This window comes from Onychostruthus taczanowskii, unplaced genomic scaffold (assembly GCF_017590055.1).
Source record: "Onychostruthus taczanowskii isolate IOZ18803 unplaced genomic scaffold, ASM1759005v1 scaffold89, whole genome shotgun sequence".
In the NCBI taxonomy this organism is placed as follows: Eukaryota; Metazoa; Chordata; class Aves; order Passeriformes; family Passeridae; genus Onychostruthus; species Onychostruthus taczanowskii.
In genome coordinates, this window is record NW_024506882.1 from 2,264,666 (window position 1) to 2,277,665 (window position 13,000).

Below are 13,000 nucleotides of genomic sequence, written 5' to 3' on the forward strand. Positions count from 1 at the left end.
TTTTTTACCCCCAATTTTTTTTGGGCTTTTTTTCCCCTTTTTTTTTTTTTTTTTTTTTTTTTTTTTTTTTTTTTTTTGGAGATTGTGTGTGTGTTGTTGATTTTCCTTCCTCTTCCAGAGACTCGAGCGAGTTCGCTGGGCAGGAGAAGGGGAAAAAAAACCAAAACCCAACAAATACACACACGCGCGTTTCTGTAAAGGGAATCCCTCTTTTTCTCCTGGATTTGTGGATGCACCGATGAGAGATCCAGCCTTCCCAGGGACTGCCATGGCTTACCACCCCTTCCACGCACCCCGGCCGGCTGACTTCCCCATGTCCGCTTTCCTCGCAGCCGCCCAGCCGTCCTTTTTCCCGGCTCTGGCTCTGCCTCCGGCGGCGTTGGCGAAGCCCATGCCGGACCCGGGGCTGGCCGGGGCGGCCGAGGCCGGGCTGCACGTCTCGGCCCTGGGACACCACCACCAAGCCGCTCATCTGCGCTCGCTCAAAAGCCTGGAACCCGAGGAGGAGGTCGAGGACGACCCCAAAGTAACGCTGGAAGCCAAAGAGCTTTGGGACCAGTTTCACAAGCTGGGCACCGAGATGGTGATCACCAAGTCCGGGAGGTAAGAGCCGGCCCCGCGCAGCCCCCCCAGCCCTCCCCGCACCTGCGCGGCCGCGCAGCGCCCTCGCCCCTCGCTCCATCCCTCTTCCCATCCGTCCCCGTGAGTTAACGCCGGGAGTTTCGATCCCTGGAGTTTTTCGGATGTGTTTCCCCTCCGCTCCTCCGAGCTTTCCCGTCACCGCTCCCCCCGCCTCCCATTACTACTTTTCCGAGCGCGATCCCGAATTAAATTCGTGCGCGTTAATTGAGCGCTCGGAACCCCCCGCTCCCGTTGTTTACTCCGCTTCCCGCCGCTTCCTTCCCTCCTGCCAAACTTTCCCCACGTCCGGGGTCGTCCCCGGCCCTGCCCGTGGCCCCGGGCCCGGAGGAGGCAGCCCGAGGTGCTGAGCGAGCGGGTCGGCGAAGGGCAGAGAAATAGAAGAAAACAAGAATATATTTTCGCCCCTTATTTCCCGAAATGGGATTTTTGAGCTTTTCCCTGCTTTCTGCCACGGTGTGGGCTGCACGGCGGGATGAGAAGAGGTGGGACGTGAGGAAGGCAGGGAATCCTCAGCGAGCTAAACTAAAAGATGGTGGTTTGGGAGCAGCAGCCGGGGCCGGGCGGTGCCGGGGGCTCGGTGGGACCGGGACCGGGCGGTGCCGGGGGCTCGGCGGGGCCGCAGCCGTCGGGGGTCGACGGCGGGCGGGGGCAGCCCTGTACTGCTCTGGGTCTCTCCGCAGGAGGATGTTCCCCCCGTTCAAGGTGCGGGTGAGCGGCCTGGACAAGAAGGCCAAGTACATTTTGCTGATGGATATAGTGGCGGCCGACGACTGCCGGTACAAATTCCACAACTCCCGCTGGATGGTGGCCGGCAAGGCCGACCCGGAGATGCCCAAGCGCATGTACATCCACCCCGACAGCCCGGCCACGGGGGAGCAGTGGATGGCCAAACCTGTTGCCTTTCACAAGCTCAAGCTCACCAACAACATCTCGGATAAGCACGGCTTTGTAAGTGCGGCTGAGGGGCAGAGCGGAGCCCCCCGGGCAGGGACCCCGGGAAGGTGCGGGGTTTGCCCCGTGCGGGGTTTGCCCGGTGCGGTCCCGGGAAGGTGCGGGGTTTGCCCGGTGCGGGGTTTGCCCGGTGCAGGATCTGCCCGTGATCTCCCCGGGTGAACCGCGGAGCTTTAGATCCTCCTCCAGCCGGGTCGGGCCGAGCGGCAGGGCCTGGCCCGGCCTTGCCGTGGCCCGGTTGTCCCGCAGCCCCCGGTCTCGCCCGGTACCGAGGGGCAGCTCCCGTTCTCCGAGAGAAAAAGCAGGGTTGGGCTGCGGGCAGCCTCGGGCTCCCCTTGGCTCCCGCATCCCCGGCCTCCCCGGCCTGTCCTGCTGCGTTTTGCCAGCCTCGGAGGCTTTGCGGGGACAGGAATTTTGGGAGGTGGATGTGCGGGGCCGAGGCCGTGCGGGGGAAGCCCCGACGGGGCGGTGGCCGGACAGGGGATGTCGCTGCCACCCGGACCGAGCGGAGCCGGGCCCGGCGGCACCTGCGCTGGGTTTCCTCAAGCGGGAGAAGGGCTGGAATGGTTTGGCACCATCTGCCTCCGAAAACCCCTCTGTTTATATCCTTACTGATGGTATCTTCATCACCTAAAGGAGGTAAAACAAAACGAAGGAATTAAGCCAAAAAGCTACCAACCAAAATAAACAAAGAAAGGAAAAGGAGAGAGGGAGAGGGAAAAGAAAGGCAGCGGAGAGCTCTGGCCGCTTGCAGAGAGCCGCAGACGGCAGGGTCAGAACGCGAGGGGAGCTCATCCTGCGGGAATGCAGGGAGGGGGAAATCCCAGCTCCCCGGCCAGCTCTCCTTCCTCCGAGCGAGCGTTTAGGGCGATAAAGGGAAAGTTCATCGTGCAGCGCTGCTGATACGGTAATTAGCGGGGAGCCGGGCCCGGCGGAGCCGCGGGGGCTGCGGGACCCCGCTCGGGTGGGGAGCTCAGAGCAGCTCCGCACCTCCAGGAGAACTTTCTTTCCCCTCTCTTTTTATTTTTTTTCCCCTTCTCTATTTTTCCACTCTCTCTCTCTTTTTTCTTTCTTTTTTTTTTTTTTTTTTTTTTTTTTTTTTTTCTCTTTTTCTCTTTTTTTTTTTTTTTTTTTTCTCTCTCTCACTTTTATTTTTTTCTCTTAAGGCAGGAAACGGCGTCTTTGTTAAATAATATATTGCGAGGTTATTTATAGCCAGAAAGGTAAATCGATAGAGAAGGAGTCTAAAAAATACCTTATTTTTTTTGTACTGGTGAAAAACTAGTTTGATTCAGCGCTTTTAACGGTTTGCCTCCTTCAATTAAAGATTTCTGGTATCTGTCGTTGTCCAAAATCCGGACTGTTAAATCTGCGAGATGAGGGTTTAGGCATTGCCCATCTGGTCAGAGAAGGATGATTATTTTTTTTAAAGGAATGCAGATTTGCACGCCTGAATGAGACTTTTTGCACCATTTTTATGATAAATCCCATCTAGATTATATCAATATAACATAGATCCGACAGTTCATCAGCAGGTGATTATTGCTTGGGTTAAAAAAAAAAGGGGGGATTTTTTTATTACCTTCTAAACCGAAATGAAGTGATAATTATTTAGCCATTTGCCTGACGTTATTTGACAATAATTACTCAAGCTTTCGCCGTCTCTCTACGAATTCTGGGCAGTGAATTCTGCATTTCAGTCCGACCACAGCAGGTTGGGGAATTATTTAAAAGCTATCGTGCAGGAAAGCAGGCAGCGAGGGGCAAGGGGTCGGAGCGGCCCCAGGGGCGCGGCTTGGGGCGCTCAGCCGCTTCCAAAATCCTCAGCCAAATCACGGGGAATTCGGGTTTTACTAAAAAAAAAAAAACCAACAAACCAAACTCAAAAAATAAAACGAAAGGGTAGAGAACGGCTTTGAGTGTTGGCGAGGCTTTCAGACACCTGGCTGGAAAGGAAAAAAAAAAAAAAAAAAAGTCTGTTCCTTCTGCAACGTTGCTCCGAGACATAAATTTGCTATGGCTCGTGGTGAAACGCTCCTTTCAGGTCGCAGGAGCTCGCTGGGGCTGGCACCGGCTCCTGCCGCCCCCGACACTCACCCAGAGCCTTTTAACATTATTTTTTTTTTGTGGTGGTGAGGGATAGTAATTTATTTTTAAGGACGGAAATATGAAAAGCGGTGAGAAACGTGTCGAAAAGTCGCCTCGCGTTCGCAGGGCTGTAATAAAACTGGGAGATCTCTTTTGCTGCTTTATTGCCGTGCTTAACACCCGCAAAGATGCTGTTCTGCCTGCGTTCCCCGACCTCCTTCTTTGGGGACAGATCCTGCAATGGCATCAACAAAAAAAAAAAAAAAAAAAAAAAAGAAATCTTCCGCTGGCATTCCTTCCTCACGGTGAATTTGGGTGGTGTGTTTTTTTGGAGATGTTTTCGGGAGAAAAGGGTTTTTTTTTCGGGAGGGAGCTGGACGCGTGGGGCTGACGGCAGCCGCGGGCTGTGCTCTCTCGCCCATCCCAGACCATCCTGAACTCCATGCACAAGTACCAGCCCAGGTTCCACATCGTCCGGGCCAACGACATCCTCAAGCTGCCCTACAGCACCTTCCGCACCTACGTGTTCCCCGAGACCGACTTCATTGCCGTCACTGCCTACCAGAACGACAAGGTATGGCCGGGCAGCCCCTGGTCCTGGCCCTCTCCCTGTCCCCTCCCTGTCTCTGTCCCTCTCCCTGTCCCCTCCCTGTCCCTGTCCCTCTCCCTGTTCTCACCCCTGTCCCATCTCTTACCCCGTATCAGAGTATTTTTCTTGTGTGTGCATCTTGGCGAGGATATTCAGGGCAAAACCCAGCAACAGTAGAAAGGTTAAACCTCGAGCCCTCAGAGCAGGATGCGCCCTCACACTGCTTGTATTATTATCTCTATTTTTAGTGTTATATTCATGCTGTTGTCAGTATTTTTATTATTACTATTAATAATTCCCCCATGGAGTTTGTTGCGCCTTTCTGGGCTGTGGGAGTCTTTGCTGCAGGCCCAGGTGGTGAAGAGCAGCACCAGGCCTGGGCAGCCTCACCAAGAAGGTGCCCAGGGCTCTGGAGGAGCCAAAAAATAGAGGCAGATAAGCTAATTTTAGTTGCTTTCGTGATTTAGCAAGTGTCACCCTGTGAGCAGGCAGAGCCAGGAGCGCTCGATGGGGAGCAGAGCCTCTGCCGTCCCCTTCCAAGACTTGTGCGTGTGTTTTAACCCAAAAGCTGACCCCCACCTCCACCCCTGGCTGCTGATGCTAATTGACAGCTCTGTCTGAGGGTCCTGGTCCCTGTCCCTCTCCCTGTTCTCACCCCTGTCCCATCTCTTACCCCGTATCAGAGTATTTTTCTTGTGTGTGCATCTTGGCGAGGATATTCAGGGCAAAACCCAGCAACAGTAGAAAGGTTAAACCTCGAGCCCTCAGAGCAGGATGCGCCCTCACACTGCTTGTATTATTATCTCTATTTTTAGTGTTATATTCATGCTGTTGTCAGTATTTTTATTATTACTATTAATAATTCCCCCATGGAGTTTGTTGCGCCTTTCTGGGCTGTGGGAGTCTTTGCTGCAGGCCCAGGTGGTGAAGAGCAGCACCAGGCCTGGGCAGCCTCACCAAGAAGGTGCCCAGGGCTCTGGAGGAGCCAAAAAATAGAGGCAGATAAGCTAATTTTAGTTGCTTTCGTGATTTAGCAAGTGTCACCCTGTGAGCAGGCAGAGCCAGGAGCACTCGATGGGGAGCAGAGCCTCTGCCGTCCCCTTCCAAGACTTGTGCGTGTGTTTTAACCCAAAAGCTGACCCCCACCTCCACCCCTGGCTGCTGATGCTAATTGACAGCTCTGTCTGAGGGTCCTGGTGGGCTTGTTTCCCTCGTAAAGTTTATGGCGAAGAGTCACAATCGATTAAAGAGCACTTTGTCTGCTCGGCCGCCGCAAGCTGCGCGGGCCGGCCGCCGGCCGTGGGCCCCGTCGGGCGGGGGATGCTCGGGCCGGGGGATGCTCGGGCCGGGGGTCGCGGCGGGGCCGGGCAGCCGGGTCTTTTCCAGACCCCTCTCGGGGCCGTGTTTCAGGGCCATGCATTACTGAGCGCCCTGATGTCGCCGTTCGCAGCAGCCCGTGGCAGGGAGGGATAAGAATAGCTTTTAACCAGCGCCGCGCAGCTCAGTCGCCATCTTCCCTCCGGGGGGCCGTGAAAAATAACTTCCTATCATTAAGACGCTATTAATAATTCAAGCCCCAAACCTCAGCATCATTTTTAATAAAGCATGCGGTGTGTTAACGCGGGTTCCGCCGCCTGCGCCGCGCACCCCGCGCTCCCCGACGGCGGCGGGGAGGGGGGCGGCCAGGGCTCCTTCACACCGCCCCCTCTCTCCTTCTCCCCCCCCGGCAGATCACGCAGCTGAAAATCGATAACAATCCCTTCGCCAAAGGCTTTCGGGACACGGGCAATGGCCGGAGGGAGAAGAGGTAAGGGGTGCGCCCGTCCCCCCCCGGCTCCGCGCCCGCGGGGGCTCGGCCGGTGCCCGACGCTGCCTCTCTCCCGCAGGAAGCAGCTGTCCCTGCCGTCCCTGCGGATGTACGAGGAGCCCTGCAAGCCCGACCGCGACGGCGGCGAGTCGGACGCCTCCTCCTGCGAGCCCTCGGCCGTGCGCGATGCCCTGCACTCGCCCGTGGGTGCCCTGCCCAGCCCCCTGCGCCTCAAGGGCAGCGGCAGAGGTAAGGCAGCAGTCGCGGTCCCCAAATGTCCCCAAATGTCCCTGCTGCGTGCTGATTTCATGCGGGCATCGAGGCAAAATATTGGGGGAAATAAAGGTGGGGATGCGCACAGGGGAGCCCAGGGTTCAAAAGGGTAAAAATAGAGGAAACGTAAATTGCGTTCACGGGTTGCAATGTTTTTCTCTTTATGTATTTTCTTTTGAACATATATTTGATCCTCTATCCACCTGATGCCTTGTATTTATATAATACAAGAAGAAATGGCAAATGGGCTCACCACGTTAGCCTGGCGTGCCCTGCCTTCCATGAGAATCTCGCACTCCCCTAAAAAAGAGAGAAAAGAGAGAAAAGAAAAATAATTAATACATTTGAAAGAGGAAAAAAAGATGTTGTAACTCCAGGGCTTCAGGCTGGTAAATGGAAATAAACCAGCATCTCCCACGCTGCAGTTGTTCGACGCTGGGTTTTGTCTCGCCGCACTATCAATCTGCTCTTTAAACTTTCCACCAACTCGATTCCCTGCAAACCTTCATCAAAACTGCAACCCCCCACCCCGAGCTGCAGGGAGGGTTTATTACACCCCTCTCCACTTTCAAAGGCTTCCCCGAATATTTGCCCCAGCCTGCAGAGCTTCACCTCACCCGCACCAAAAGGCTTTTCTCGTTTAGTGGAGCCGTTCAGGCAGGGGCTCAGCTCCCCTCGCCCTCACCAGCCCCTCGCCTCGCATCCCCCTGCTCCTCTGAGAGCTCAATGGGGTTTTTTAAATTAAAGCCCTTTTTAGCGAAGTCTATACCATACTCCCAGCCTTAAAACTGCCTCTTTAACCTGTCTCAACCTGCACATTTGGAATAAATCCGCGGTGCACTGGCGATCAGCTCCATGTAATTAAATATACGCAGGACCATTTTCCTCCCGCGCTGTCCACTGCCCGCTCTCCTCATCCCCGCTCCCCAGCCCGCTTGGACTTTGCAGCTGAGGAGAGCGATGCTGTAAGAGATTCTGGTTCTCCATCAAACCTCTCTTCTTGTTCTTCATGTTCTTTCTGTCTGGCACAGCCACAGGACTTGCTGTTGTTAATCCCCATTCCCCAGAGTGACCGTAGCACGAGGACCCATTTCTGCCCCCAAAACGAGTCTCTCCCGTTAAAAACGATCGCGGCTTCACTGTCCGACCCCTCCCTGACACCAGGGCTCTTGTGAGTGACCCCTTCCTCGCCTCCCCTGGGCGCTTCTGCTCTGACCCTGTGCCCCTCCATCCCTTTGCAGAGGAGAAGGCAGGGGCTGACAGCGACACGGAGGTGGAGAAGGTGCCGGAGGAGCGGCCGGTGGCAGCAGCCAGCCCCAGCGCGGAGGACGCGACGCCCCGCGGCAGCCCCCGGTGCCCGGAGGAGCGGAGCAAGGAGAGGCACAGCCCAGAGAAAGCCAAGGATGGTGCATCGCCCCGGGAGGCTCCTGGCGAGGGCCTGTTCGGCGCACGGGGCCTGGAGAAGGACAAGGTGGAAGGAAGGAGGAAAGAGACGGAGCCAGGCAAGAAGGACACGGAGGGCGGCGGGCTGGGCAAGGAGGCCTTCGCCCCGCTGATGGTGCACACGGACAGCCCCCCGCACCTGAGCACCGGGCACCTGCAGAGCCTGGCGCTCTCTGGCCTCCATGGGCAGCAGTTCTTCAGCCCTCTGGGCGCTGGGCAGCCCCTCTTCATCCACCCAGGACAGTTTGCCATGGCCCCCGGCGCCTTCTCTGCCATGGGCATGGGACACTTGCTGGCCTCGGTGACCGGCGGGGGCAGCCTGGAGAATGGAGCCCTCTCGTCCGCCCCGGGCGCAGCAGGGACGGCCACCCCCTTCCCTTTCCACCTCTCCCAGCACATGTTGGCCTCTCAGGTAAGCCCTGTGTCCCCCTCCCTATCCTTGCTGTCCAGTTGGGCCCTGGAATCTCCTCTTCATGTCCTCCCTAAAAGCTCCCTGAGTGATGATGCAGGTCAGACCTGGCCAGTGTCACCCCCAGTGTGGGGACATCCAGGGTGGCCCCATTGCGGGGAAGGAGCTGCTGGTGCCCCCAGCCTCCCCCAGGCCCTCTGCAGTCCACAGGGACAAGGGGTGACACACCCCTGAGATGTTACCAGATTTGGCACAGGCAGAACACGGAGGACATTTTGAAGACGACTTCGGGGTTGATTTGAGAAGGAATCTCAAATTTTTTTGCAGCTGCTATGGCTCCTCCATAGTCAAGGGCAGAGTCAGGAGCTGTGGCCCTGCCTGACCTGGCTGTCCCCATCCAGCAGCTCCCTGTCTTCCTGTCAGCTCTGAAGCACTCCCACAGCGCCTGTGCTGGTGCTGCCTTTCCCATCTCCTCTGATGGAATACATAAAGATGGCTTTGAACTCCGCTAATTTATCCATGCTGCTTAACAATGTGTTTTAATGCGGTTAAGGGGCTGTGATGCTGCACAGGCAGCGTGCGGGGAGGGGATGGGGCAGATCTCAGACAGGGGTTTGTGCTCGGTGTCCCCAGCCTGGCTCGGGATGGGCTGGAAGGGGCTGTACCCCCTCCCTCATCCCGTTCCACACAGATACCCCCGCGCTGTGTTTTTAGGGTGACACCGAGCTGTTCCATATTTGCCTTTTTTTCGGGAACACAGCCGTGGCGTGGCAGACAGGAGGTGGGATGCGGCAGAGCCAGCAGCACAATCTGACATCTCTTCCTCTCTCTCTCCTCAGGGAATCCCGATGCCCACCTTCGGCGGACTCTTCCCCTACCCCTACACCTACATGGCAGCGGCCGCAGCGGCCGCCTCGGCCATGCCGGCCACCAGCGCTGCCGCCGCGGGGCCGCTGTCCCGCAACCCCTTCCTGGGCAGCAGCCGGCCCCGCCTGCGCTTCAGCCCCTACCAGCTCCCGGTCACCATCCCGCCCAGCACCAACCTGCTGACCACCGGCCTGCCCGCCAGCCTCAACCCCGGCTCCGAGGGCTCCAAGGCCGGCAGCAGCCGGGAGTCCAGCCCGCTGCCCCCCGAGGTGCCCCTGCACAAGGGGGGCAGCCAGCGCCCCGCCGCCTCCCCCAAGGGCTCGCTGAAGGAGTCCCTCAATGAACTGCAGAACATCCAGAGACTGGTGAGCGGGCTGGAGAGCCAGCGGGAGCTGTCACCCGGCAGGGAGTCCCCGAAGTGACCGGCGGGGCGGGCAGCGAGCCCTCGCGGCGGGGCGGAGAAGCACTGGTATTTTGTACAGCACAGTATAAATATTTATTGCTGGGAGCAGACAGGGAGCCGGGGGTGCTGCAGCAGAGGGATGGACCCTGCCGGCCGTGAGGAGCCGCCACCCCAGAGCCAGGAGGGACAGCTGGAGCGCAGGGCTTGCCCACCCTCCTTCGGCTGTGGGGCTGGGAGCGGCTCCCCCCGCCCCAGCGAGGCCCCCCCAGGACCCCCCAGCCCCCCTCTCCGGGCACTGCGCAGCTCGGGGCAGGGTGAGGAGCTGGTACCGAGACACCTGATGGACGGGGCGGCCCCTGCTTCGGTGGGCAGCGAGAGGGGCCAAACCCTCATCTGTGCAAGGGGAAGGGGAAAGGAAAAAATAATTTAAAAAGAAGGAAAAAAAAAAGAGAGATAAGAAAAGGAAGATGGAAAGCAAACCGCCCCGGCAGCCGCCGCCGCCGCGCAGGGCGGGCACGGCGGGGGGAGCCTCGTGGGTACCTGGGCAGATATTTATGAAATAAATGGTAATTTGTGTAAATAAGCTATAAGGATCCCAGAATATGCAAATTGGTATTAATTTATTCAGAGTTGTACATTGGTGTGTACATAATATTTAGAGTTTAACTCCTCGCATTTAAGTTTTTTTCTTTTTTTTTTTTCATTTTACATGAACATATATATTGTAAATGAAAACTATTTAGCTCTTTGTGATTGAAGGAGATATCGGTTTCTCTGTGTTTTAAAATATTGTTTATCCCGCCTGTTCTCTAGGACAATCATGTGCCACTGATAAAACAATTTTTGGAGTCATTAAAACTAAGATTTCAATCCTTTAACGGACTTTTGCAAGAAAAAAAATAAACTAACGAATCCAAAACGTAACTAAAATATTGTTACAGTGCGGGGTATAGAGAATGCAGGAATAAACCTCAGGTTTTTATTTTTCACTCCAGAACAAAAAAAAAAAAAGTATAATAAATTTAAATATCACAGGACTGTGCTCTATATTTGTTTTAAAATAAAAAAGATACATGATTTGCAACGTGCTGGTTACTCGGGTATCTTGTCTGTTCAGTTTTGATGAATTCTCACATCTTTCAATAAAAAAAAAAAAAAAAAAAAAAGTCTACTCGGAGAAGTCCTGCCGGCTCCCGCCTGTTTCATTCCCGCGGCCGCTCCGCCCCGTCGGGGCCGCCGCTCCTCCGCAGGTGCGCAGCGCTGGGAGCCGCCCCTTCCGCGGGGCGCGGAGCCTCCGCGGCTGACGGGGAAAGCCCGGAACGCCCCGGGCTGCGCAGGGCACGACCCCCCGGCTCTGCCCGTCGGGGGTCGCCGCCCCCCGGGATTCACCGGCCCCGCCGCCGGACAGGTGCGCGGGGGCGGAGGGGAAGCGGCACCGGGACCTTCCGCGGGTGCCAGGCTGCCTCCGCTGTCCCCGGGCCCGCCGCGGCTGCGGGGACGCTCCGGGACCGGGGAGCGCTGCTGACACCGGGAGGGAGCGGGGCAGAGCGGCACCGGCGGTCCTGCGGAAGGGATAACGGGGAAGGGATAACGGGAAGAGGTGTGGGGGGAATGGACGGCCCGGGCACACCGGTGCCGTCCGGGATGGTGACGGAGCGACCCTGGCGTGCCGGTACCGCCGGGGATGGGGCCGCTGAGAGCCGTGGGCTTTAAATCCCCCCGTTTGCCCCCGCGCCCGGAGCCGGTGGGGGCGTCGAGGGGAAGGAGCAGCGATCCCTCCTTTGCTCGGCCCTTCCCGGTCCCGGGCGGGATCGCTGTCCCGCAGGAAGGAGCAGCGATTCCCCCTGTCCCTGGCCGTTCCCGGAGGAAGGAGCAGCGATCCCTCCTTTCCCCGGCCGTTCCCGGTCCCGGAGGAAGGAGCAGCGATCCCTCCTTTCCCCGGCCGTTCCCGGTCCCGGAGGAAGGAGCAGCGATCCCTCCTTTCCCGGCCGTTCCCGGTCCCCGGGCGGGCGGCAGCGATCCCTCCTTTCCCCGGCCGTTCCCGGTCCCCGGGCGGGGGCAGGGCGCCCTCTGCTGGCGCCGCCGCGCAGCCCCGACGGGGCGGGCCCGGCTCCTCCTCGGCCTCCCCCGCGCTGCCGTTCCCGCGGGGGCACGGAAGGGGCTTTGAACCCCCCCAGAGAAGAGGTGTGGGGTGGGTTCCTGGGCGGGGGAGAGGAGATGTTGCCTCTGTGGTTATTCCTGTTTGCAGGGGACCAGCCGGGTGGGAATGCCTTCCCCAGGAGGAGGGAAGTGTGGTGATTAAGTGAGGCTTGCAGGGTTATTTCTGAATAAACAGGACTCAGGATGAGCAGCAATTTAATGGGTTTTATGTTCAGTGAGAGGGCACAAGCTGTGCCAGTGTGGGGGCTCCTCTGGCCCTTTCCCTCTAATCCATCCAGGCTGGATTTTGGCTAAGGTGGTTGGGAAAATCACGGTGGGGAGAGGGTGACAGCACTGCAGAACATGCTGGGGCAGCCTCACGATGGGTTCCTGCCATCCTGGTAGGTCAGGGACAACCCTGTCACCCATCCTGGATTGGGGACCAAGCACTGCTGCCAGCAGGACATCCCAACCTGCCCACTGAGCACAAAGCTGCTCTTCACTGGGAAGGGGAAAAGTGTTCTGTGGGTTCATGACGGTGACCCTGAAGAACAGTGCCCAGAGGCAGGGAGCAGGGCCTGCCCCCCCAGCCAGGCTGTTTCAGCAGGAGCCAAGCTGCTCCACGCCTGCCCTGGCCTTCCCCAGGCTCTGAGAAACCCTATTCAAGCAGCTCGATGGGCAGCTCCCGATTAGTCACGCACTGTGCTGGGATTTCTTTTCCTCAGCTGTGAAAAGGCGCTGGGAGGCCCCGAGGGGGCACACCCGGCACGGCCCCCCCATGGCTCTGCTGCTCTGCACCTGGCAAAGCCTGCCTTGGCCATGCCACTGTGGCCACTGCTGAGTCACAAAAATAAAGTTCTGGGCGTTCTGGTGCTGCCTGGAGCCGGTGTTTTATCACCTAAACCCTGCTGCCGTGTTAGCAGAGCAACGAGGTCCTCACACACCAAAATCTTCACTAGGTGAGTGGTGAGTTCTGGGTTTCTTCAGCTAAATGCACGAGGTGCTTGGCCAGGCACTAAAAATAGCAGAGCTGCCCTGAGGGCTTCGTGGGGCTGGTGGACAAAGCCCGGCCGCCTTGGCTGAGCTGCCGAGCAGCACAATAGCGCTGCTGGAAGGGCTCCATGGGCGGGTGTTTGTAAACAGGAACATGAGCTCATGCCAGAGCATCTCGCAGCCCTGCAGAGGGGGAACGCTGCCACGGATCGAGTCCCTGGGCAGCCCAGGGGGGGCTCTGCAGGACCCCTCGCCCATCATCTGGGCTGCTGGCCCTGTGTTCGTGTCTTACCACAGGGCCACTGTGAATTTTGGGTCATGGACGTGGGGCAGAATAGCAGAACCAAAGAATGGTTGGGAGGAATCTTAAAACCCGTCATTTTCCAAGCTCCTGCT

General features: G+C 57.7%; 1 protein-coding gene across 1 annotated transcript; it reads left to right on the plus strand.

The window, feature by feature from the left end:
• Positions 1–101: 101 nt before the first annotated feature.
• On the plus strand, positions 102–10,638 carry TBX2 (T-box transcription factor 2). Its single transcript, XM_041425396.1, has 7 exons — positions 102–603; positions 1,323–1,590; positions 4,109–4,255; positions 6,001–6,077; positions 6,157–6,326; positions 7,592–8,205; positions 9,042–10,638. The coding sequence occupies exons 1-7, from the start codon at positions 239–241 to the stop codon at positions 9,489–9,491; spliced, it is 2,091 nt and encodes a 696-aa protein (XP_041281330.1). The 5' UTR covers positions 102–238; the 3' UTR covers positions 9,492–10,638.
• Positions 10,639–13,000: the final 2,362 nt, after the last annotated feature.

Coding starts and splice junctions, on each gene's coding strand:
- TBX2 (XM_041425396.1), top strand. CDS start 239: ATGAGAGATCCAGCCTTCCCAGGGACTGCCATGGCTTACCACCCCTTC. Junction 6,078..6,156: donor AATGGCCGGAGGGAGAAGAG/GTAAGGGGTGCG, acceptor TCTCTCCCGCAG/GAAGCAGCTGTCCCTGCCGT. Junction 6,327..7,591: donor CCTCAAGGGCAGCGGCAGAG/GTAAGGCAGCAG, acceptor ATCCCTTTGCAG/AGGAGAAGGCAGGGGCTGAC.